A 27,312-nucleotide genomic window follows, 5' to 3' on the forward strand; every position below is an offset into this window, starting at 1 on the left:
TGTGTTCATGTCCACAGCTTCAGAAATTCCTTGGTCTCATTCTAAGTAGAGCAGCTTGCTGATTCCCAAGCACTGACATAACAATCAATCATTTGTCCCTTCCCTGGGTCGTTATTCCCCAAGCTAGTTTGAACAAGGGATAGTGCTCCCTTTTCTCCTTCATGCTTTAAGTATTTATTGACTTAGATTCTACGCTGGGGATCTAGCAGTTGACAAACCACAAATGGCCTCTGTCTGTAAGGAGCTTACTTTACAGTCTTGCCCCTCTTTGCTGCTACCTACTTCCTTCCCTCTTCTTCCCCTCAACCACACATGGGACTTTATGTTAACTTTTATCCTGTTTGCTTTATCATTGTGTACTTGTACACTCTCTATACACACACACATGCATGCACACACACACACAAATTATTTTTTCTGAATAATTTGAGAATAAGTTGCATACCTCATGGCCCTTTGCCCTATGGTATAATTATCAACTTAAGTAAATTTAACATTGATAAGGCCCTTTAATGTCCTTGATTTCTGAAAGATGTTTTTTCAACTGGTCTCTACGGGGAAATGAACCTAGGAGAGGAAGGTAAAAAACATGGAGAAAAATATTTTCATAAATCCTACCAAGTTCTTAGGGTTAGAGCCAAGCTTCTCATGTGTTTGTGACTTAGAAGGGCCCTGTGCTTGGTTTAATGCTTTGAAATTCTTTATCATTGGGGGAAAAAAGTCTCCATGTTTTCATTTCATACAGGGCCAACAGATTATGTAGCTCATCAACTGCTTATAGCACTTACATACTGGGCTAGGAACTTTTGCATCTGTTATTATAGATATTGCTGAAGATGGGGAAACTGAGGCTTAGAGGGATTCAAAATAACTTGGCTTGGGTTGTTAAGTTACTGGTAGAACCAGGATTTGAACTGAAGTCTTTTTGATTGCTTATCTGTTGACTATCACATTGTCTCCAACTACTTTATGCCCCTTAACTCTTCTTCCACTGAGTTAAATTATTTCTGGATTTGGAATTGACTTGTCCTTTCTCTTTTTCTCCTAAGGAGCTCTCTTCTCTTGGTACCAAGGTTGCTGTCTCTCATCCTAAATCCCTGGGCTGAAGTGTTAACCAGAAGGCCATTTGGAAAATTTCAATAAGTTGATAATTTTCATCCTAAGGGAACTGTCCATTAGTAGCTTCCACCTTAATCTTCTCCCTGATTTGTAGAGAAAAGGCTACATGCCGTCATCCCCTCACTTACCCTTACCGTATCTCACAATTGAGCAACTGGTTTTCTTCATGTTCCCAATTTTTGGAGTCCCTCTGTTATCCTTTGGGATCTGAGTCTTGCTTTATACCCAGTGTCTTCCAACAATTAGAAAGCTATCCAGAATCTGAGTTTGGGTCTGGGTGGGTATTCCTATGCTCAGACCTTCTCCTGGTACTTACTGCTCTTCTGGTCTGTTCTAGGCCCTGGAGCTACATCAGGGAGCAAGACATTCATTGTTCTAGCTCTCAAGGAGTTTACGTTATGTTTCTCCTTGTTGCTGTGTCTATTTTTCTGTTAAGATGTCTTAGGCAGAACACAAAATTATTAATAAATCAGTACTGTTAGGGGAAAATAATATGAGGAGAAAGGCTAAAAAGGTAAGGAGACACTGCAAAAAGTATTAGTATGTGTAAAATTGTACTGCTGAAGTTGTGGAGAAGAGCTACTTTCTCTTTCATCAAGGGAGAGACAAAGGAGTTGATTTTTCATTCTGTAGAGTAATTTAGTTTAGGAATGTAGACTGTTGTGATAGTACTGTGAGCTGTAACATATTGAAAATTGTTACCAGGTTACCAGAGGAGCCAGTACAATCTCTTTGCTTGATTTTCCTTTAGAAAGAGTGAGGTCTCCCTGCCTCAATCATTTAAGGGCATCCTTTCCCTAAAGGTCATCTTTTGTTAATAAAATGTCTTCCTCAGACATTACAGAATTAGATTTTCAGCGGAGGCATCCCCCTTCCAGTCCTTCAGGAGTTTATGGCCATCCCACTCCCTTGGAGACCTGTTTCCTGTTCTCAGGGGAATCTCTGGTTGTACAGAGCAGACATCCCTGAATTCTGCGGGGGTTGAAGTGACCTGGTGGTTCTGAGGCAGCCTCGAAGTTTGAATTCTCTTTAGTCAGGCCTTTGGGTTTGAGTGGTCTGTAGAGACTTCCCAGAGATGCGGCTGTTGTGTTCAATAATCTAGAATCATCTTCTCTGCTCTCCCTGCTCCCCCCAGTTTATGGTTATCTCTATGTTTGCTTTCCTTATGGGACCAGTCTGCATACGTAGCATCCCAGGGCTCAGTATTGCTGGATAAGGGGGTAGGGGGTTTGCGTTATGATGACCATCCATATCTCCTATTTGAATGCATGTATTGTAATCCCTATTTGATTGGCTGTAAGTCAAGCCATGCCTGGGCAGATAATATCATTTACCTTTTATTAGACTCAGAGATGGCAGATTAAGGGATAGTAAAATATCCTGTATTAACATATCAGGTATGTCCAAGTGTGGTTATTATATAACCAACAGTCCTCTTTTAGCTGGAGTGCTAGAGAATACAAACACTTAGGATTTATTCTGGACATTTCCACTCTAGTCATCCAGCTCCACCTTGCAAGGGAGGAGGTAAGGGGGCTTCTACTCAGGGAAAAGTGCATACCAAGTGCTGTGGGGGTTTGAATATATGACTACGTAAGTTTTGAGAATTTAATTAAAGCTTCAGCCCTCAGGACAGATATTTGTTTTAATATATGTCACTGTCAACAACCATGAGAGATTCCCATGTGACTACCTATCTCTAGTTAATTCTTCTCTGTTAATGTTATAATGAACACTGATCAGCACTGATAGTAGCTGCTCAAACAGTTGATGCTGATTTACAAAGTCTGGGTACTTTTATTTATATCTGGATATGAGTTCATGGCACCCAAATGTCAATCAGAATTTTATATTTTCTGAGTCATTACCAAAGATAGTTCAGTGTGCTTTAGTGTTCTCTGGCTGCAAGATCCTGGGATTCTTACAGCACCTGTCTGTAAAATCTTGCCCACGAGGTCTTGGTTATTTTCATGGATTGCTCAAGTTGAAATCAAGTTCTGAGCCTACCAGAGATTTTGTTTTCAATTATATTGACATCTTCATCAAATTGACAGTGATGTGCCTGTAAATTTGTATGCTAACCTATAACATTTAAAGTGACATTACCAATAAACAATCAAGTCTTTCAAAAAATAATGAAAAAATTTTATTTTAAAGCCAAGAGTCTCAAAGGGGAGATCAATAAGTCATCAAGCAGGCAGCATTCAAAGAGGTAGTCAGGCTAATGAGTGGCTCATCTCTGTCCTGTGGAACATAGCAAAATTAAATATGGGTTATACTCAGTTTGTTTTGGGATTCAGATGCTTAAAAATGTGTAGTAATTACTGTCCACTGATGCATGTCAGGTTTCTAATGTAGGAGAAGTCCAAACTGGTTTATTTGACAAGTGTGTGTGATCTATAGGACATGTTCTGTCTCATTAGACTATAGAGTTATCTCTCCCCAGTGATGAATAAACATTCACAGTAAGCCTGCTCTCTGAGTAAAACCCTTGTGTAGGCTATTCTCAGCATTTATTTAGCAAGCACTGGATGGAAACCTGCATCCCTACAGGTCTTCATCTGTTCTTGGCTAAAATTTTTGTAATATGCTGGGTTTGTAACTTAAGTGTTTGGTTATACTCTGTTATCCTGTTGTCTAGCAATTCTTGCTGGCAGTAATATTTTAAACATGTTTGCCTGGTTTGGGGAAAAAGCACTGTGTTTGGATTGGAAAGCCCAGTTTCTCCACTGACTAATTTTATAGCCCTGGGCAAGTCATAGGGAGCTGCCGAGGCTCAGCTTCCTCTTTTGTGAATGCAGGCTGATAATTCTGCCTGTCTGCCTTCCTGTAGTTGCTGTCAGGCTCATGTGGGGTATGTGTTCCTAGAGGACTTCGTAAGGCATAGAGTTTATAAAGCATCATACAGGAGTGATGAGATTGTAATTACTACCATTATTGAGCATTTACGTACATTGCATACACTTTTGTTTGTGAAGTGCCTTTTCCTTTGTATATGAACTCAGAGTAGCATTCCATTTTGTTCCTTGGGGTTTAATACAAAAGTTGCAGCAATTTTCTGAAACAGTCCTGATGGGGCTTTCTGAGCTTCATATAATGGCAATTTCCTCAAATGTACTGATGATGAATAGACCATAGGCATGAACTATGCTGGGCTTGTTTGAATTGATAAATGATCTCTACCTTCTCTCATTCATTTAACTCCAAGTTTGCAATGACTACATCTTTAGTGAGTTGAGTCCATTGTAAATAAAAACTGAAAGCATACTTCCAGTCTATCCCATAGATTATTAGCAGACACTTAGAGGCTAAAGTCTAACCCTTCAGTTAGCTCATTTTTTATTTCTGTGATTTGCACGGGCCAAATAATGGATAGTGCTACCCTCTGTTTCAGAACCAGATATTGCTCAGGACAGCTAGTTGAGTAAGGATGGCTGAGTGGTCAAAGGATTTTGATGAAAGATTAGTGCCCATTGTCTCCAGAATACTCTGGAACAGCTTAAGACTAAGCAGGGGTTCAGACAGGACAATGTCTCAGTGGTAGTAAAAAAACCCCCCTATTTTATGGAAAGGAAATGTACTTGCTCATCCTGGGAACATCTCCCTGGACCATCCACTTGGGAGTTTCCCTGCATCTAGCTCTTTGGGGTTGTATGTAGATTGGAAAATTCTTGTTGAGGTTTCATGTGTTTGCATAGCTACATTGGTAATTTTGATATGTAACTTATAGCAATGATTTTGGGTTTCATCTGTAGTTGAGTGCACAGTGAAATTTCCTAAAAGGAATTAAGCTCTGGTTGCTCTGTTCATTGTTCTGTGAGACAGTCAGATGAAAAAAAGAGAGACTGAAGGCAATAAGTGACTCAAGATCTCCATATTACCTTATCTGGTGAAGATCACTGATTCTAGAGACATTCTGTGGAGACTCAAAGCCCAGGTCTATCACAGACTTGCTGTGTCATCTTGGGGAAGTTATTTAACTGCTTTTGGCCTCAGATTCCACATTTGAAACTAGAGAAATGATTGTACCTAATCTACTCAAAGGGGCATTGTAAGGATTAAATAAGGCATGTGCAATGCTAGAAACAGTATGTGGAACATAGCAAAGTGCTTCATAAATGTTAGTAAGCCTCAAAGCAAGTTCTTCATCGTTATACTAGTGGGAAGAGATTGTATTCTTTTTCTAAGTTTAGTGTTACTAAACTGGCTACACTTTTAAAAAATATGTTATTTTTTTCTGAGTATAAAAGAAATAAATGCTGGTTCTAAATAATCAAAATATAGTAACATATAAAGAAGAAAGTAAAACACCTAGAGATAGCCATGGATAACCTCTGATAACATTTTTTCATGTAGTTTTATAGGATTTATTCTATATGTCTATACACATATATTTTACATAATTAATATAACATTGAGTAGTTTGTATCCTCCTTTTTTCACTTAGTATGTCAAACATTCTCCAGGTAATTGCAATGTCTTACAGACATCATTAATGGTTAGACAGAATTCCAAAATGTGAATGTATATTTAAGTCAATCATTCCCTTTTTGGTAGACGATTAGACGGTTGGGAGTTATTCATTATTATAATCAATGTTAAGCAAAGGATACATCCTTCTATATAGATGTTTATATTTCTAATGATTTCCTTATGGTAGCTTTCTAGCAGCAATGATTATTGACTAAAATAAGCATAACCATTTTTACAAATCTTGCTGCATCTTGCCTGATGACTTCATTAAGTTTGTTACAGTTTATGCTCTCAATGTACAACTTAACAGCAGCGTATGAGAGTTCCTGTGAGATACTCCCCTTATTGAGGTACCTGTATGTAGGATAGGCCTTAGGAAGTGGTAGCTGGGTGTGACTGGAGGCTCTCAATGGTGAAGCTGCACCCTATACTTGCTTTTCCCCTACTTTCCATTTTGTGATGAAAACTGTGAATATGCTTTGAGTTAAAGTGGTACTATGGCTTTAACGACTTTTTTTTTTTTTTTTTTTTTTTTGAGACGGAATCTCGCTCTGTCACCCAGGCTGGAGTGCAGTGGCATGATCTTGGCTTACTGCAACCTCTGCCTCCCGGGTTCAAGCAATTCTCCTGCCTCAGCCTCCCGAGTAGCTGGGATTACAGGCACGTGCCACCACACCCGGCTAATTTTTGTATTTTTAGTAGAGATGGGATTTCACCATGTTGGTCAGGCTGGTCTCGAACTCCTGACCTCGTGATCTGCCCGCCTTGGCCTCCCAAAGTGCTGGGATTACAGGCATGAGCCACCGTGCCCGGCCGAGTATTTTTTATTTTTATTTTTTTTTAAAGCATTTGTGTGTTTCTATGCCAGAGACACTAACAGCTTCTGGAATTGTGTGGGAATATTTTCTAGCTGGGAAAAAAACATGAGGCATTTCAATATCAGGCCTAAAACCTTACAGATGGTTTCCAGGACCTAAAGCACAGAGCCAGGGGAAAGGGCCCAAATCTGGAGTCAGCTTGGGTTTGAATTCTGGTTCATCACAGCTGTGTGATCTTGGACTTCTTGTCAGACTTGAATCTCAGTTTTCTTACCTTTAAAATATGGATACTAATATATCTCCTTGCAGAATTTTCCTGAAGATTAGGGAAGATAATGTTTGCATAGTGGTGTCTGGTAAATGGTAGCTTTTGTAATAATGTTTCATTAAGTGACATGGTTTCTAGGTTTGTGTCAGTAGGTTTTCTGATTGGACTTGTGAGCCCTAAGGGCAGGTATGCTCCATGTTTTCACTCCGAGTTCATCTCAGTTTAGAATTATATGACTGGTGAGGTTGGGGTGTGGCGAAAGTGTTGTGTAGAACATTTTAAACATGAGACTTGGTTAAATGAAGTTATATCAAGCTAGTGATTGGCGTGGCCATTCACTTACTGCATTAGCTTCTATTTATGGAGTATTTATTTTTCCAGTCACTGGGGCTAGGCCCTTGGCCTCTACCACTCATTTACTCTTCAGCAATACCCTGTGAGGCAGGCCCTGCCATCACCAGAGGAGGATATTTAGGCTTAGAGGTTTAGAGAGCACCAGCCCCGCCAACTCCCATTTGGTGGTGTCAGATTTAGCAAGAAGAAATACAGGAATATTACAGCAAGTAAAAATACAGGAAAAAACATACAGAAAATATTTAGCAAGAAAAAATGCAGTATGTCATGGGACATACTTAACTGAAAATTATTTGGTGTTTCTCTGAAATCCGAATTTAACTGGGTGTCTTGTTTTATCTGACAACCCTACCCATAACTGACCCAAGGCCAGGCAGTGAGTAAAGGAAAAGGCTGGGACTTACATCTTTCTCCATCTTCCATGGAAACCATTGCTTTTACCTATTACTTTATGATGTTTCTTTTTTTTTTTTTGAGACGGAGTCTTGCTCTGCCGCCCAGGCTGGAGTGCAGTGGCCGGATCTCAGCTCACTGCAAGCTCCGCCTCCCGGGTTCACGCCATTCTCCTGCCTCAGCCTCCCGAGTAGCTGGGACTACAGGTGCCCGCCACCTCGCCAGGCTAGTTTTTTGTATTTTTTAGTAGAGATGGGGTTTCACCGGGTTAGCCAGGATGGTCTCCATCTCCTGACCTCGTGATCCGCCCGCCTCGCCCTCCCAAAGTGCTAGGATTACAGGCTTGAGCCACCGCACCCGGCCATGATGTTTCTTTAAGAAATCAGAAGTAGAACTCAGGTGTGAAAGATGAGGGAAATGCTGTCAGATGAAGTGTAAAGTCCTTCACTGACTGTAAATTTAGAAGCTGAACTCAGAAATATTGTTTTTTATTTTTCACCTGATTGTTGAAGGTAATTCCATGTTAGGTCTAATGATTAAAAATGGAGAAAGTTGACGAGGGTCTACAAGGTACCTACTGTATGCCAAGTACGGTGCTAGAATGAATCTGGAAAAGGCCCAAACTTTCCAAATAAGGGTGCCAGTTAAGAAGTGAAAGATTCTAAGGCTGTCGGATTGTTGAGGTGATCCATCAGAGGAAGCACCATTGCCCCCAGAGTCTGTAGGCCTAGCTTTGATATTGTACATGACCTTCTGTTGGGAGAATACAGGGGAGTGATTTCAGAGCTATGGTTATTCATTCAATGTCTCTGCCAACCTCAGGATAGGTGTTTATAAGTTTTATGATTCTTCTGAATGAGCTCCATAGGAGGTTATTTGCTACTGCTGAAGAATTGGATATTTAATAAGGAGTAGATATTTCTAGGCTCTCAAAAATCTGTGAGTGCTCCTTGGTGGTCAAACAGACACTTATGGGCCATAATTGCTTTTTAAAAGCTTTCCCACCTGCCCTATGAAGCTGCTATGTGCTCCCCTGGGTGAGTGGCTTGGCCGTCAAAGGTGCCCCAGAGCCACTCAGGATAAACCTGCCATGTGCTTGTGTGGTTGGGCTCCATATCCAATCCTGCATGTCAGTCTTTTCAGGGAGGAGCCTGGGGCTTCAGGAGCAAGAGGTGCGAGGGATGAAGAACTTATTATGAGCAAGACTCCCGGTAGGTAAAGGGAGCACATAAAAAGTTTGTCCCCTTCCTCTTTCTTGACCCCAGATTGGAGTGGGGAGGGGGGATCTTTGGAAGGAAGGCTTTCCAAACCTTCTTGGCAGCCGGGAGTACTTTGCTCTTCACCTCTTTTCAGGACTGAGTGACAGATAAACCCAAGATGCCTCTTGCTTTTTGGGCATCTTTGGTTCTGGGCAGCCAAAGGAACGAGACATTCATTATTTGGTGTTACTAATTTTGTGTTAAGAAAACACCATTGTCTTTTTGTATAAAATTATCTGGGAGTATTAAATACTTGGAGTATTTAGCAGGAATGGGTATTTCTGAAATATCTCACATTTTGGGGTGCCATCTTGCGTTCGGACCACTGATTAATTCAGATTAAGCAATGAAGTCCACTCCTTGTCTGGGCTGATGTAAATAACTTCAAGACTAATAATAGTAAAACAATAATAATATATAATTGTGATTCTAAACATTTTATGTGTATTAAATTAATTACTGCAATAACATTTTGAAGTAGAAACTATTATTATGCCCACTGTACAAATAAGGAAATGGAGGAGCAGAGAATTTAAGTAAATTGCCCAAAGTCACACAGCTAGTTGGTGGCAGAGTCAGTCTTTGAACCCAGGCAGAGAGGCTCCTAAACTCTTAATGGCTATTTTGTACAGTCATGTATGTATGTGTGTCAGATTCAGTCTTGCAAGAAGGATATTCTCATCATGTATTTAATTGTGTGTGCCCACATATACCTTTGAAATCCAAGTCTCTCTAGAGTATTTAAAAGTAAATAGTGTGGTTTGCAATTTGGGGCAGGGGATGCGCAAAATGGGAAACAGGTGAATTGGATCTGGGATAGAGCTTGGCACCTTGGAATCGAGGAGTGAGTTAGCAATCTAGGCTGGGTGGCCCTGGTGGGAATTGCCTAAAGGGCCTGACACTGGTATATACAGAATGGGAGATGCTGGGAGTCCTAAGGGCCACAGGTGGGGGAGGGACAGCTGAAGCTGGGAGAAGAAAATGGCAATAGGGTCGATGTTAGAAAGGGAATGCTGGAGTAAGAGAGTTAATACTCAGGATGAGAGGCTTAGTTACAATGCTTAAAGGCAAGACTACCGTAAATTGCTTATGAAATATACCTGCTTATGTGTATGTTTGTCTACCTATCTCTTCAAAGAAGTTGAATAAAGTTGCAAATAATGCTTACATAGACTTTAGGGAAAATTGCACTATAACATTGCGCGGTTTCATTCACTAAAAACTGACTTTTTTAGACCCATTCATGCTGTTTACCTTGTCCACGTCCACAGGGATGTGATTTTTTTTTTTAACCTAAGAAATAGCCTTCACCTAGTGTTTTGAAACTGTAACCTCATTCCTTCTGAATTGGAAACATTCCAGTCTTTTCAGTGATCATTGCTATGTTTGTGTATGAACAAAATCAGGACAAAAAAAGCAAGGAAAACCCTCAATGCTTTGAATATGCGCTTAACCTGACTGGCACAAAAGTAGTCTATAGGGCAGTCATAGCTTATTTCTTAATGGATTGTGTTTGCCTCTGATGGAGTGATGTTTGCTTCCGAGAGTGTGTGTGTGTCTGTGTGTGTGCTTCTGTGTCTCTGTGTGTGCATGATCATTTTCTGTATTCAGTCTGCGTCACTCCCACGGTAATCAGTGTTTCTCAATGACCTCTGAAGGTGAGGAGGGTTTCTTTGATGGCTAAAGACCTACACTTCCCAGACATTAAATGTGCATAATGCCTTGAGGGCTTTAACGCGGCCGCACGAAGCATGCATGTCTCATACCCAAAGTAGCCACAGCGCCTGCATTCCCACAATAGCGGCAGCCCGGAGCAGATGCTTCCAGTGTGCTTATCTGGCTGTGCTTTTCACTTTGGGACAAAGTTCTATAATCATATCTCATGGATTTATTTTCTCCACACTGTAAAGCCTGAATTGTGAAGATCTCATCATGCCATAAAGGGCAGCATGAGCCAAGTTCTGGGGGCTGCTAAGGATTTCTTTGCCTTTTTTTTCCCACCCTTTTTGGAGATGTGTATCAGGAAAAGGCTTTGCCTTTAGAGAGAAATTTTACTGCTCTTGCCAATAATGTGTAAGACTATTAAATTTAATGGCAGACCTTGAAGTGTATAAAAACTTAAGTCCAGAAAAAGGTAAGATTCATACTATCAATTTTAAGGTAAGTGTAATAGTCCTAGTAAAAGATGGTAAACATTTATTTATTTTATTTCATGTTTAGTTAAGTTAAATATTTATTTGAATTCTTCAGAACATATTTATTATATTTCAGTATGAAATGAGGTAACAAAGTATTTTTGATTAGGTAGAAGTGTTTTTTTCTTATAAATGTAGACTTTTATAAGAGTAGAATTTGCATGCTGACAAACTGAAAGTATATCATTATATTAAAATGGTCAGTGAGAAAATAATTTGTATTCTTAGGTTGTAAGTCAGGATACAGACATGCCTAAAAATTTAATTTGTCTGACATTTATAAACAGTAGGTTTTAATTGAAACATTGTCAAGTCTTGTTCAGTTTGAATAATGATGAATAAAGCTATATTTTAACTTTCTACAATAATCTGGAGAGAATGATTCCCAATTTGTATCAATTCAAGCTAGTCAGGGATAGTAAAAATAATTAGCTATATAAAATAGAATGGCAGAAGTATTCAGCACAGATAAAATGGAGGCAGGATCCATGTATCATGTTCTTAGAGCCTGTCTGTCAGCTCCAGGAGCATGAGAGAAACATCTTAAAGTATGAGTTAGGAGATCAGAAATTGAAAATCTATGGAGACTGTTCTTGAATTGTAAGAATTATTCCTTCCTGGTCAGACAGAATAAATGACATGTCAAGAAATGTCTTCTAAAGTTACCTTCAAACTGAAATTTGTCTGTCATTTCAGATTATTCATATGCGTCTACTCAAATGTAACTTTATCACATCAATGCTGATCTGAAAGCCTGTCTGGATATTGTTGCTAGTTTACGGTATCAACTTTAATGTGCCATGTTCCTAGTACCAGCATCAATGTTTGCTTTTTATTCGAAATACAAATTGTACCATGGTTGAGATTTTCTTGAGTATACCTGAGTTTTCTAAGCATGGGAAGAAGCTTTTATACAGAAATAGGGAAGAATTTGGCTCACTTGATATGCAGTTTGTCAGAAGAATTTCCATTTAGAGTTTTGTCTTATAATATGTTTGGAAACTCTTATATATGCAGAATGTAGGAGTAAATTGAACTGCACAGCATACTATCAGGGTCATCTTGCTTTACACATTATGGAAGTAATGATGAAAGTGACTTCTATTACTTTAACCACATAAGATGATCTTTAAATTTAAAATAGAGCTTTAATTCTTAGGAAATTTGAAATAATTTTTCTAGTCATACAAGCTTTTAAAGTTGATGAATGTAAGGTGTATTGTTTCAAAGTAGATGTTTTCACATACAGATGTCTTACCAGATATTTTTCAATGAGCAAATATTTCATATTTTATTAATAGATTTTCTATTATTTATTTTAGTGATTTTGTTCTGCTGAATGAAACATTTTCATTACTGACTGGCCATCTTGGTATTAAAATCATTTCAGTTGGTAGCAAGACTATTTTTCAAAAAAATCTTTCTTCTGATTTCCAGATCAATTTTAAGAGGAACATCTTAAATTATGCAGATCAACTCTATATCTGAGTGTGTGAAACTGATAGATTCTGAAACATCATGAAATCTGAGTTGCATTGTTAAACAGTAACATTAGAGGAGTGGCTTCAATTGACTGGAGTACAAAGTTGAGGAATGTTTATTCAGAGGCAGGAAGACCATGAAGTATAAAGCCCATGTTTGCTCCTATGATTTGTATTTATGTATATAATTAGGAAATTATTGTTATTGTTGTTTCCCTTAGAATTTCATGTAATGTACTAAACCTCATCTCAGTGATTCTGAACAACACTGAGAAGATGTAGGGACCTGAATTGCAACATAAAACCAGAAGCAGGAGCAAGCTTGAGACATGTAAGGAAGGTGTTTTTATAATCTTGTTATGTCTCTGAGCCTCGATTTCCTTTTTAGTAACAAGAGGTAATACTACTTTCTTGCTTATGTCACGAGGTTGTTGTAAGAATTACTGGTCTCTGAAAACGTTTCAAAGATAGAAAAGGACCACAGAAATGTAAGATGGTATAGTTGTACAAATAAGGATAATGTATATTTCATATACTTTAATGAAAAGAAATTGTATTTGTTCTGGGATGACTTTGACCTAGAACTTTGGTACCATCTGCTACTAATTTCCCCCATGGTCTAGTATAGCCTACATGCCAGCAGTGTGCATGCTGTGTACGAATGCCTGATGGAAGGGCAGATGTCATCATAAGAGCGAGTCCTGGATTTCTAGAGCAGGAAGAAACCATAGCAATCTCATTCTTTTATCAGAAGAAAAAATAGTCCTAGGGAGGCTGCATAATTTTCTTGAAGATGTGGAACAGATCTGTGGCTGGAATTGAGCCATCCAATTCCCATATCATGAGAACTGTACCTACCCTTCTCAATCGTACAGATTTTTTTTTCTTTTAGAAGTTGCTACATTTAGATATTTGTGATTTTGCTCATGCTATGTCATTTGAATCCTTTGTACAAGGCTGATTTTTTTTTTTTTTTTAGGGAAGGAAAATCAAGAGCTTCTTGTGGAATTCTCAACTGTTAATCATTAATGGGTACAGTTAATAGAGATAGACTGAGTGCTTTATCTACAAGGTGCTGGCTGGGGATATGAAGATGAATAAAAGAACTTACCTCTCTTCTAGTAACTTCTGGTATAGTGCAAAAACATGCTTATATTACTGTAATAACAGTAATACTGTAATAGAGGAACATTCTAGTGGTACCTGAGTATGGAGAAGTCAGCAAAGGATTTCTGGAGGTGACATTTGAACTGAGCCTTGAAATATGATGAGGATGATGTCAGGTGGATAAGCAAGGGTTGAAGCTGAAGGAGTAGCAAGCACCAGGTGTTATAATAAGGACCTGGTAATCCAGGTTAAGACATTTAGACATTATTACAAAAAAAAAAAAAAAAAAAAAAAAAAAAGGCAACAGAAAGTTTTAAGCTGGGGAGAGATTAATCAGATTTGAGTTTTAGAAAGATCTCTCTGACAACAGTTTGGAGACTGATGGTGGAACGGGTGAGGCTGGAGCACTGGAGACCAGAAAGCTGTTGCAGTAAATAGTTGAGGAAACAATGGTCTCTATTCACGTTTCTTAGCTAAGATGGTCTTTCATAAGAAAACATTAGACTCTCAAGTCCACATTAGTGTCCTTTGCCACTGATCAAAGCTGCTGTAGAATTCGTAACTGCTGCTTTTTCTGCATACACTTGTTAATTCAGTCACTGCCTTGTATTTGGGATAAACTAGTTACAAGAAAGTCATTGCCTGATAAGAAATTTAACATTTCTGTCCTTACTAAGGTCATGACCTCTTATCCACTAGACAAAATTGTGCCTAATTATGAGTATCCTATTCTTTTATGGCAAACAAAAAATGATTTCTCCAAGAAGTTAGAGAACCCCTCCTCAACCTTTCCTAGGTTGCAGGAATTTGGTTTGAATGTTGTCATATTGCTTGCATAATCAGTCCAAATGTAACATTAGGGCAGAAAGGTCTGTGGCCATTTCCTGGTGTTTCACGTTGTGGAATATGGCTGTTTCCCTATTTAATGAAGAAGGTGATACCCATAATGCTGTGTGCTTTAGTCTGTTCTACAGAGCTGTTTGTTTCTGAACTATCTGTGAGGGCAAGTTCTCCCTTATTGTTCTCAGTCAAAAATTTTTGGCTCTTTTCATGTATTTTGTATTCCAGATAAATGTTAGAACTGCCTGTATAGTTCCAGAAGTCACTTAGTTGTGGTTTTAGTTGAAATTACATTGCATTTATAGATTAACTCAGGAGAACTGCCAACTTTAAGTCATTGATTCCTCCTTTCAGGAACATAGTAGGATTCATCATATTTTAGGTTTTCTCTTAGGTCCTTCTCTTACGTCAGTCAAGATTTAGAGCTTTCTTCATATAGGTTGTTCACATTTCTTGTGGTTTATTTCTTGAGGTTTATTTTGATGATTTTAGTTGGTATTGTGAATAGACTTTTTTTCGATTACACCTTCTTAATTTAAAAAGTTGAAAAATTTAAACACAGTATTATGGAACTATTAACAAAAAATATAGTTTTTTTCCTCAGCCCTCTTTGCCTCTTTCCAAATAAATTACTTTTAACTCTTTTACTTTCCTTTTGTAGGGTTTTAGTGTTACTTTTATATCTCCAACTGATGCACTTACACTGCCACTTATTGATTTCTCAACTTTTGATATTAATTATTGATTTTCTTCTATGATAGATGAGAAGTAGCTCACTTATATTGCTCCATGTCCTCTTTGGTTACCCTATTGGTTATCCCCGTATCTTTAACAATTCACTTACATTTTGGTTTCCTGCTCTGCCAGCTGGACTACTCTACCTAGTGACCATCACTGTCCCTTTGCCAAACCTTTGCCTCTTTTCTCCCTCCTAACTTCTCTTAGTATAATCATTTTTTCATTCTTTTTCTGTACTCATAATTACTCCTCCTATGTTTTGATCATAGATTGACTTTAAAAGTTTAATATCAATAAACAAGATTCACATTACTGTGACTACTTACATTTACATTATTGTGACTATATAAATGCTCATCAGAGCAAAGTCACCACCTAAGTTATTTCAATTAGGGTTACTGCTTCAGAACATAGCATCAGAGGAAAAGGACAGATTCTAGAGTTTTCTATAGCAAATGACGGGATCAAATTCATTAGAAAAAAATCGAGTACCTGATACTAATTTTGACAACTAGCCATCTTCATCATAACTCTATGAAGTGCATATAGTTATCTTCATTTTAAAGGCAAGGAATCTGAGGTGCATAGAGAGAAAAGAACTTGCTCTAGGTCAGCTGTAACTGGTAGAGCTGACATTTGAATCCTGCTGGCTGACTTTGGAACCTGGACTTGCAGCTCTGTTCTCTCTCTTAGAAATGTTATTACTTTGTTAGAGGTGGTAAGATACATAGGCAGGAAGCAATCGATTGCTTGTTTTTGTAAAAGGTTCTCTGCTTCTATGAAAACATCTCAGTTTAACATCTCCTCCTTTGTGCATTTGCCTTTCCCCAGCCGGCAGGTTGGCCTGATGTTCCTTGGAATGAGTGGGCCTGCAAATACGTACTTCCTGAGTGCGAAATGGAAAGGGGAACAGTATGGTAGGTTACACAGGGTTTGGCACAGGGAAGCAGTGGGGGAAGAATGGTTAGCCAGGTTTTTTTTTTTTTTTTTTTTTTTTTTTTTTTTTTTTTTTTTTTTTTTTGAGACGGAGTCTCGCTCTGTCGCCCAGGTTTTTAATATCTCCCTGAGGAGTTTGGGCTGGATCTAAAGAGCAAGGGGAGAAGATGGTAAGTTTTGGGGTACATGTGTGATGTAAAAGTGGTATTTTGGGGAAAAGAGTCTAGAAGTGCTATGAAAGATAGATTACACAGCCCAAGGGAAAGGGTCGTTGTCATCTGCTTGAGAGATTGGTTCAGATCAGGGCCATGAACCCTACCCATTGAAGTTTTGACAAATGATCTGTAACTGTCTCTAATTACTTGTCAGCAAACAGAAGCTACCATGAGTGAGCTAGAGTTACTTCAGCTGTCTCTCTGAAGAAAGGTGAATGATTGTCTCTATCGATCTGTTTAAAGAATAAGTCATGGTTGTAGATGTGTGTTACGTAAGGTTTTTGTCTCATCCAGTGACCTCTTGCTTCTTGCTTTTCTTTAAAATCCATGTGAGTATTTTCAGTTTTACCAGGGAGGGCGTATAAAGATAAAACTTGAGAAAATATACAAGCAGGGCTCTGAGGCAACCCTCTTCCCCCAGATAAATTTTAGAACTTCCTGTCTAGTTCCAGAAGTCACTTAGTTGAGGTTTTGATTGGAATTACATTGCATTTATGGATTAACTCAGGATGGTGAAATAAAACCAAATGAGAAAAGAAGAGAGATGAAATAAAAGGCAGCTTTAAAGGACAATTTCATTCCTCTTTTATAATTTCTCTTTGCATTTCATCTTTATGTCTAAGTTCATCATTTGCCCTTTATAATCTTTTTTCTTTGTTTTATTTGGAATGTCTAAGGTTATACCCAAGGACTGGTTTAAAAAAACAAGCAATCTTGATTTATATCAAATGCTAAAATGAACTTTCTCCTTGCCTTTCCCACTCCTTGGACATAACCATCGTTGATATTTTGTCATGTGGATTTGCATTTCTCCAGAGGTGTTGGTACGTGTAGTACATACATGCACACACGCATGTAAACAGAAAGGAGTTACGCCATTGATGTAGGTCTCATAAAGAAATGAAACTTTTATGTGGTTAACAAAAGAGAATGAGGACTATACCTCGTGTGAGCCATTTCATATCTCCACCTTCCTATTTCTACTTGTTGAAATATGAACAGTATGAACAGGAGGCAGGTCTTCAGTTGGACTTAGTAAACAGGTGCCTCTCAGATCATGAGTATTCTGCTGATTTTGAGGTTTTAATCTTAATTTTAATGATATTATACCTTCCTTATTGTCTCATTTTTGTATTCCTTTTATTTACTAATTTATTTTCTCATGTTCTCACTGATGGTTTTAAAAATGAAAGGCCAGAAAATCAACTAAGAAAATGAGAGAATAAGAACATACAAATTTTGTTGTCCAAGCTAGAGTACAGTGGCACAATCTTGGCTCAATGTAGCCTTGACCTCCTGGGCTCAAATGAACCTCTCACCTCAGCCTCTTGGGTAGCTGGGATTACAGATGCATGCCCCCATGTCTGGCTAATTTTTGTATTTTTTGTAGAGATGGGGGTCTCACTATGTTGCCCATGCTGGTTTTGAACTGCTGGCTTGAAGTGATCTTCCTGCATTAGCCTCCCAGAATGCCGGGATTACTGGCATAAGCCATCGTGCCTGGCCTTCAAGTTTTTTATTTGCTACTTAATTCTTACTTTATTTAAAAAAAGTCTTAGCCAGTCCTCTATTTAATGTTTGTGTATAGTCATTCTCAACTTATTTCATATTCACTCACTACTACTTACTGTTTTTGACCACAAATGTATGCCTTTTTTTTTCTGAAGAAGTGGTGGATGAAAGCAAGTGGCTATGCCCAATCCTCGGGCATAACCATGATTGATATTTTGGCATGTGGATTTGCGTCTTTCCAGAGGTGTCAGTGCATGTAGTATATACGTGCACACACACATGTAAACAGTCCCCAGTTATGCACAAGGGGACAAAGGAAGAATACAATGGATGAAGAATGAAGCCATCTCATTCTGCTCTTTGGTCTCACCTTTTCTTTTTTTTCTTTTTCTTTTAGACAGAGTCTTTCTCTGAGGTCCAGGCAGGAGTGCAGTGGCGTGATCTCGGCTCACTGCAACCTCTGCCTACTGAGCTCAGGCAATTTTCCTGCTCAGCCTCCTAAGTAGCTGGAATTACAGGCGTGTGCCACCACACCCTGCAATTTTTTTTATTTTTAGTAAAGACAGGGTTTCACCATGTTGGCCAGGCTGGTCTTGAACTCCCGACCTCAGGTAATCCGCTTGCCTCGGCCTCCCAAAGTGCTGGGATTACAGGTGTGAACCACTGCACTGAGTCTAGGCTCACGTTTCTTATTTTCCCCTCTGAACACTCACCCTCTCCTATTTGTTGTAATCTCTCCACAGTCGCCCTTTCTGTTTTCAGACATCTTTTCCCCAGTTTTCTCAATTCATCTTATTTTTTATATAGAAATACAATTTAGAATGTATTTGGTTTACGAAACCCCATGCATGCCCACAAAGATAAGAATCAGTGGGTTGATTGTATGTCTCTGACCTTTATTAGCTGCCAGACCTTGGAGTTAGTTGTCTACCCGTTGTGTTGGGCTAGGGGATCTTTCGAAGTCCAGTGATTTTTCTTGTTCTAAGCTCAGATAAGTGTTATTAAGAAAAGGAAAAAAGCAAAGTGAAGCAAATATTGGCAGGCCTGGCAGAAGCCCCAATGAGGTTCACAGAGAGCAACAAACTGATGAAAGTTCTCAACTTGTTGATTGTTAGTGCAAATAGTGTTAGCAGTTCCTGACTAGCATTCTCTTTGTATTTTCTGGGTGATGTGACTCTTTTTTTTTTGAGCTGGAGTCTTGCTCTGTTGCCTAGGCTGGAGTGCAGTGGTGTGGCTCACTGCAACCTTCACCTCCTGGGTTCAAGCAATTATCCTGCCTTAGCCTCCTGAGTAGCTGGGATTACAGGCACACACCACCACACCTCGCTATTTTTTTTTAGGTAGAGATGGGGTTTTGCCATGTTGGCCAGGCTGGTCTTGAACTCTTGACCTCAGGTGATCCACCCACCTCAGCCTCCCAAAGTGCTGGGATTACAGGCATGTGCCACTGTGCTCGGCCAATGTGACTCTTGTTTGATGACAGGGTTCAGTTTTGGTTACTGCATTTAAAAAGTGGTGGGGAAGTTGGCGTGTGATTGTTAAGAATATTAACACAATGGAGAAAGTGTTCCTTTAACAGCAGGTTAAGATTAAGGGGCTGGACATAATATTTCTCAGTTGAGCCAGTTTTATAATTATGTGGTTTCTAGTTATTATTTTCCATTTTAGAAATATTTTCATTTTACAAATATGTATATTTTTTCATGCCATTATTTTATTGTGCTACTTCTTTATCCTGAACTTATTTATTCCTGACTTTTCTGACTCTATTCTAAGGTTACATTCCCTTCAATTTAATTTCTCATATACTCAATAGATAATTTATTTTCTTATTCCTTTATTAAAGTTGCCGGGACCATCCCTCATTCTCACATGCAACCCATTCCCCTTTTTACTTTATCATTTATTTGTTTCTTTGTACCCCTACATGGGAGAAGAGGAACATTGGTGTCAGGGAGAGCACTGGAAATTCTAATCCAGAATTTTTTTTAGTGTACAGTGGGGGAGAGTATGGAATTTGGAATAAAATTATAGCAAAAGACAAGCTAAAGTTCTAATAGTGGCTGAGCGTTTGGCTAATCCCTTGGTCAATTTCTCTGGCACACAATTTAAAAATATGGATTTTGGACATCATTTTAAAAATATGGATTCTGTATACTTCAAAAAGTTGTGAGGATAAGATGAAATAATGTGGATAACAAGTCTTGTCCAGTGCTTGGTACATAGGCCTTTAATAAATGTTACCTTGAAATACATCTCCTAATAATACATGCCTGCTTGTTTTACTATCTGTCTTACACACACACACACACACATTCCTCATCTGTGTCTCATCCTTTCCTTTTTCTCAGGTTTGACAACCTATATCAGTTTTCGAATTGCATTTTTTCTCTAAGCTTCCATGTATATTTACCCTTTGCCCTAGCTAGTATATAACCAAAACCAAAGATAAGTCAAGCATATGATAAAGGTGTGAAAAACACCAAGGAAGCAATAACTTAAACAAATCCTTAGCTAATTTTAATAAGTATATGGCTTGTTATTTAGAGCACATAAATGCAGAAATAGATTATCTACTAAATTCTCACAATGCTAGTTCACTCACCATCCTTGATACCCCTTGAGGAGAATGAATGTCTGATTATTTGTGTTTACTTCTTCCACACTAAGTCTTTCAAATCCAAAAGTGACTCTGCTTCTATTCACTTAGCCCAGTTGTATAAATTAGGCACACTGTAACTTTAAAGATAATAAATATATGTTTAGGATCACCCATAGAACAGAGATAATATTTTAAAATACAAAGAAGAGAACTAAAAAATTGAATAACTGTGTTTTCAAAAATTAAGAGAATGAGATAGATATATATGTTTTTGCCTTACAAGATTGCCAAAGAATTAAAAGAAAAAAAAAGATAACATCCAGTGTCACCAAAGGTGTGAGAAAATTGGCACTTTTATACACCACTAGTGGGAATCTGAATTAGTACCATCTCCCTGGAGGGCAATTTGACAGTAGAAAAACTCTTTGTCTCAGAAATTAGTCCTGTCAAATTACTTGTACATTTGCACAAAGATATATGTATAAGAAAGTTTATTGCATAGTTTTTGTAATAGCAAGAAAAAGGGAGCAGTCTAAGTATATACTAGTAGACAATTGATTTAAAAAAATGATAGCATATCTATACCATGTGCACAAGGCTACTAATAGTGATGTGACTATCTATGGTGATTGACATGAGAAGATGCTGATGGTTGTAGTTAATGGAAAATATTATCTTATATTTCCATTTTTCTTCATGCCTAAACATATCTGCTAAAGAGAAAGGTAAAAGAAGCTCAGAAGTTTATGCTCTGAAATATTAATACTGGTTATCTTTGAGTATGAGATTATTTGTGATTTATTTTCTTCTTCATACTTCTTTATACATTTGTGATTAGGATATATTACATTTATAATTAGAAAAAATCAGATTTATTTAAAAATCAGGGTACATAAAGAAAATATTTTGCTGGCTCACAGCTCTGCTCTGATGAGGCCAGTGCTAATCAGACTCTAGAGGCGGTCTCCCTGCCTCCAACCTCTTCTTCCTTAGATTGAGTGTGCTAAAGGCAGATCTAATTGCTGTCTCTTGTTCTCTCCTAGTCCTTTTACTGTGGTGTTGACACAGGTCTTTCTCAGTGCTTATCTTTGCTGCCTCTCCTTCCACTGTCTTGCTAGTTTACTATTTAACCATTTAGAACAATTTCTTCTTTCTTGAAAGCACTCTTTGCTTTGCCTGAATGTCCCTTGTCTGAAATATGATCTCTTCTGTCTCATTGGCCTGGTAAAGTCATCCTTTGCATCTCGGCTATAGTTGAATGCAAACAACATTGGACCTGGGTGCAGACTCTATTAGCTAAAGTAATGTGCAGATAAAGCTCTCTCTGTCAGTGGCTTAATACACATTTCTTACTGCTTTGCCAGCCTAATACAAGTGTTCCTGCTTGAGTGACTCTCTTCCAAGAGGTGATTCAGGGGCCCAGGTTGCTTCTGTCTTGTGGTTCTGCTGTTGTCAACATGTCACCCAAAAGATTACCCTAGGAGTACCTTCTTCTGGCCAAATGGAAGGAGAAAAGAAAGCAGAGGATCATGTTAGCCAATTTTTATGAGGAACTTTTAAAGGGCAAAGCCCAAATTCCACTGACCAGAACCTAATCACATGGCCACACCCAACTGCAAGGGAGTCTGGAAAATGCAGTCTGGCTGTGTGCCCTGGAGGAAGAGGAAGTAAGTTTTGGTGAGCACTTAGTAGTCTGTGCCTATAAGGTGGAAGCTCAAATCTTAGCTCCATCTCGACCTGTATGATGACTTAAGGAAATTAATTTATTTGAACTTTAGTTTTCTTATTTATAAAATGAAGATAATAAGACCTACCTATTTTAAAGGGTTGGTATGAGGGATTAAATTTTGAGCTAATATATATGAAATAGCTTCATAAATTATGAAATGTTATACAAATCCAAGGGGAAGCTTTCATTAACACACAGCTCACTGTTTTGCAATTTAAAAAAATGTACCTGAATACCAAGAGTTGGCAAACTACACCCTGTAGGCCAAATTCAGTCAGTTGCCTGATTTTGTATATAAAGCAGACTACAATCCAAACACAGCCATATTTAATAGTGTACATATTTTCTAATGCTGTTTTTGCTCTCCTTGCAAAAGTGATTGTCACAGAGGCTGTATGGACCACACAGCCTAAAACATTTACTATCTGGCTCTTTACAGAAAATGTTTGCCGGCATTGAGACTAGACTGTGAGTGTCTGAGGTCTTATTCTTTTGTTATTTAGTACAGAACCCGAGTTACAGCAGGTGTTCAGGGAGTCTTTACCAAAGGGTTGAAATCTCTTTTTAGAGCCCTATAGTTCAGACATTATGCAGCTGGAAGGTAATTTCAGTAGGAAAGATGCTTTTCCACTAGGGTGGATGAGCATCATAGGTTTCTTTACACTTGTGGAATAGCGAACTAGCCAAGATAATCAGGCACTCTGAGTTCAGTCCCAGTTGAATCCCCTCTACTATGCTGCCTTTGCCAGGTTGTTTTCTGAACATAAGCACATGTCCTTTCTTATCTTTATAATTGGTACTGTCATCAGACTGTTTATGATGCATCATTATTCAATTCATTGGTTGGCAAATATTAACTGAATGATTATAGCAGGGAGTAAAAGACAGTTGGCTGAGGAATGCTTTGGTATCATAAGTGCACTGTCTCATTAATGTTTACTTCTGCTTGTTGCATAGCCTGAATTTTGCTAGAATAGTTTGAAGACATAATAGCCTAAATAGTAGTGGTGCAAACTTGATAGTAATGCTTTTCCTCTAATGACTGGCAAATTAAGAGTTTATATCAGCCAATCAGCACAGATTCAGCATTTAGCATGTAGAGATATTAAGCTAAATGTTGGAGGGGAAGTTCATGGAGCTAACGTTTATTGACTGCTTAGTAGCTGTTATGCATCATGCATTATACTGCTTGCAAAGGATAGCAGGGTAAATAAGTCATAGTCCCTGCCTGAGGCACACACAACTAAGTGGGAGAAGATACAAAAGGAATGGGTAAATGCCTCCTAGTTTTGAGAGACAGGAAAGGTTTTGCTGGGAGATAGTATTTTTATAGACATTAATATCTGGAACAGAAGTCTCTGCAGCTAGAATAATGTGGAGGTTGAATACTTTGACTGGCTTATGGAAAGTGGGAGAAAGGAGCAAAAGAAGAAAGAGAGCAAAAGGTTTCAGCAGTTAGTTAGTGATAGAATTAGGTCAGGATTTACTTCTCCATGCATATTCTTAGTTACCCAAGTCTAACCAAAGGCAGTTGTCTAAATTGATTAAATCACAGGTTACAAAAGAGATATACATACGTTTTTGTAGATTGCTCTTTTGTCTTTTTATTTTAAATAGTTAGATTTTAAAAGGATGTAGAAAACACAAGGTATGTACTTAGCCAGAAAACCTTTCTAGAATTTAACTATTGAAAATATCAGAGTGTGTTTCTCCTAGGAAATTTACGTAACAGGGACCATGTCTCATTCCACTTGGCATCCTTATAATCTACACTAGTGTCCTACGATGGCACTGGCACACCATGATTGTTTATTCATAAAACATTGGAGATTTTTCAATCAGAAGCAAAGATTTAATACCTTTTTTAATTATTGTGAAAAAAGAAGAAAGGTAAGAAATACATAAACCTGAACTGGGCACGGTCGCTCATGTCTGTAATCCCAGAATTTTGGGAGGCCAAGGTAGGCGGATTACCTGAGGTCAGGAGTTCAAGACCAGCTTGGCCAACATGGCGAAACCCCATCTCTACTAAAAATACAAAAAGTAGCCTGGCATGGTGGTGGTCACCTGTAATCCCAGCTACTTGGAGGCTGAGGCATGAGAATCACTTGAACTCGGGAGGTGGAGCTTGCAGTGAGCTGAGATCATGCCACTGCACTCTCCAGTCAGGGCGACAGAGTGAGACTCTGTCTCAAAAACAAACAAAAACAAACAAACAAACAAAAAACATAAGCCTGAAAGGCAGTAATAATCTAAGAAAAATTTAGAGATCCCACTGGGGTGGGGGTATTTGGTTGCAATGTGTCTCCATTAGTCTCTGGCTTAAGATTAAAAAAAAAAAAAGACTTGTATATATTCACATATAGTTTTTATTTTTAAATTTTTTTAGAGACAGGGTGTCACTCTGTCACCTAGGCTGGAGTGCAGTGGTGCGATTATAGCTCACTGCTACCTCCAACTCCTGGGCTCAAGCTATTCTCCTACTTCAGCCACCTGAGTAGCTGGGACTACAGGTGTGTGCCACCTTGACTAGCTAATTTTTTAATTAATTTTTTTTTTGGTACAGACAGGGTCTCACTCTGTTGCCAAGGCTGATCTTGAACTCTTGGCCTCAAAGGATTCTCCCACCTTGGCCTCCCAAAGTGTTGGATTATAGGCAAGAGCCACAGTGCCTTGCTCATATACAGTTTTCAGATCATGACAATAGCTTCTCTAGTTCTAGTGAGTATCCTCATCATAAGCTTGTTAAAGCAATACCATCAAGGCCTTTCATTGAACTATGTGGGTGATGGGCCCCTAACCAGAATATGGAGGGTGACAGCCCTAACTCGGGTAGATTCTGCTGATTCATTAAGAGATGTTTCTAGAGTGTTATCAGATACCATTACAAGCTCACCAAACACTGTGTTTATGTATTGTCTCTAGTTGAGTCAAATGCTTGAAGAAGTAGGAAGTGCCTATTTGCTTAAGATTAGCTCCTTAGCTTTAGAAAAGAAAACTAACTACTTGAGTGCTCCTAGCTTGCTTATGGAAATTACCAAAATGAACAGAGAGCAGACTACAACCCTAACTATATTCATTTTTGCTCACAGTCTGGTGCATAACTCTGTGGGTTATCTTTTTTATTTGAATGAGGTGGGAAATAAAAATCTAGTAACAGAGAGGAAAGGGGGAGAGACCCTACCAGACACTTTCTTTTCCTTTCTTTATTCAGAGGTCTGGAGATGTGTTTATTTTATAGCCGGTACAGTTGCTGTTTTTCCCCCAAACATATTTCTGCTTCAAAGCTTGTTCTTTGTTTGAGTGACAGAAGGAAACGAAGGTGCTGAAGGAAGGGTTTAGTAGGGCAAGTGAAAGGTTCAGGTATGGGGGGATGGGATGCTAGCAATTAGAACCAAGGCTTAGAATCTGAGCTATGAGTTGGCTTTGATAAACAGCCAGTAGCCTTTGAGACTCCCTCCTGGGTTCAGTGTGTCTTCAGAACCTGGCTTATAGATGGGCTAATCAAAATATGCCTTGTTACCCCCTAGGTAGGGTTGCCCTGTGACCCAGTGTAAGTAACCCTGGACTCAATGCTCTGTTCAACCTTTCTCTCTCTCCCTGTTGTCTATCTCTCTGGTCTGAGCACAGAGCCCCTTCATTGCCTTAGCTGAAAATCCATAAGGTTGTGCTATATGAACTACAAAGTTGTTGAAAAATTGGATTGTTTGCCTCTTATATGGTACACGAGAGTGCCGAATCCTAGCCACTAGACCACTAGGGAAGATATCATATATGGTATTTGAAATGTCTCCCCTCCACCTCTGCTATGGGCAATGCGGACACATTTTGCAGAGGACAATACTTCCCTATTCTAAATATGCCAGTTCTTCATGTGACATTTTGTTTAAAAGCCTCAGGCAGGCAGGTAGGGATTTCAGCTATATGGAATGATCTGTAGAGTATATCAGATCTTTGTTATTTGGTAAATTTCATATGAAATTCAATTACCTACGAAGTCACTCTAGGGGAGTCACTCATCCTAAGATACATAGGAAAAGGAAAATTGTCAATCTCTTTTTCAACAAGGGATTTTTCTTTTTTTTTTTAAAAGGAGCATGTTGATTTTCTTTTGATAATGTAAAATCCAAATGCACAGAAGATGAGGCAAACTCTAGAGACTGGTATGGGGAGATGGATAGAAAAGTTATTTTAGGGCAACCCCCCTACCCCCAACTCCTGTAGTGACTGAAATTATTAAGCTAAAGTTCAGGTGCAGCTGTAGTTAGATTACTTTAAAATTAGGATATTAGGATGAAGTATATGTTTTTCAGGGGCAGAAATGGTGCTGTCTTCCTTTGTAAATCTCTGTATTCTCCAGAATGGTACTGTGCACACAGCAACTTTCTAAGGTATGCTAACCACTAAAAAGTCAGGGGCTGACTGGAAATAGCCTCGGAGTTGGCCTGTTGCTGCCATCTCAATTTCAAATGCCTTCAGTATATGCAGTATTCTTAAGAATTTCAGAATGCGCTCTGAGAGCCATCTTGCAGAGAGAATAGGTTGGTAAAAGTGGCTGTTGACTTTTGAAAATAATATAGTTCCCCAAAAGATGTTATATCCAGGCAGGCCGTGGCTCTGCGATATTAGGAAAAGTCTCAGTTTCGATTGTGTTCAGCCTGTTAGGCACGGAGGACTGCTACAGAGAGTGGGCAGCCACTTTCATAATTCATGTGTGGGTGCCTTGTCAGGAGATCCATCCATTCTGGAAGACATCTGGCTCCCTCATTCATAAATATAGGTAATGATTCTTTCCAAGATAACATACAACATAGCAGACACTTGATATGCCAGTGTCCAATTAAGCAGAACTTACCTTTCTCTAATGATTAACTGATGTTAAGAAATGATTAGAAGTGAATAGACAGCTGGGCATGGTGGCTCATGCTTGTAATTCCAACACTTTTGGAGGCTGAAGTTGGTAGATTGCTTGAGCCCAGGAGTTTGAGACTATCCTGGCCAACATAGTGAGACCCCATCTCTAAAAAATTACAAAAATTAGCTGAGCGCGGTAGCTCACACCTGTAGTAATCCCAGCCCTTTGGGAGGCCGAGGTGGCTGGATCACCTGAGATCAGGAGTTTAAGACCAGGTGGACCAATATGGTAAAACCCGTCTCTACTAAAAATACAAAAATTAGCTGGGCATGGTGATGTGCGCCTGTAATCCCAGCTACTTGGGAGGCTGAGGCAAGAGAATCACTTGAACCCAGGAGATGGAGTTGCAGTGAGCCGA

The 27,312-nt window shown here is 38.8% G+C and overlaps 1 protein-coding gene across 6 annotated transcripts in view; it reads left to right on the forward strand.

Annotated features, from left to right (window-relative positions):
- PLCH1 (phospholipase C eta 1) overlaps nucleotides 1–27,312 on the forward strand; it is a 256,547-nt gene that overhangs the window by 60,838 nt on the left and 168,397 nt on the right. For 3 of the 6 annotated variants that reach the window (XM_025375500.1, XM_025375501.1, XM_025375497.1), the window contains exon 1: nucleotides 10,500–10,818. The exons of the other annotated variants lie outside the window; for them this stretch is intronic. In XM_025375500.1, the coding sequence (XP_025231285.1) occupies nucleotides 10,776–10,818 (43 nt within the window). In that variant the 5' untranslated portion in view covers nucleotides 10,500–10,775. Of the gene's footprint in view, nucleotides 1–10,499; nucleotides 10,819–27,312 lie in introns of those variants that run through there. 6 annotated transcript variants of the gene reach the window in all.

Source organism: Theropithecus gelada, chromosome 2 (genome assembly GCF_003255815.1).
Source record: "Theropithecus gelada isolate Dixy chromosome 2, Tgel_1.0, whole genome shotgun sequence".
Lineage (NCBI taxonomy): Eukaryota > Metazoa > Chordata > Mammalia > Primates > Cercopithecidae > Theropithecus > Theropithecus gelada.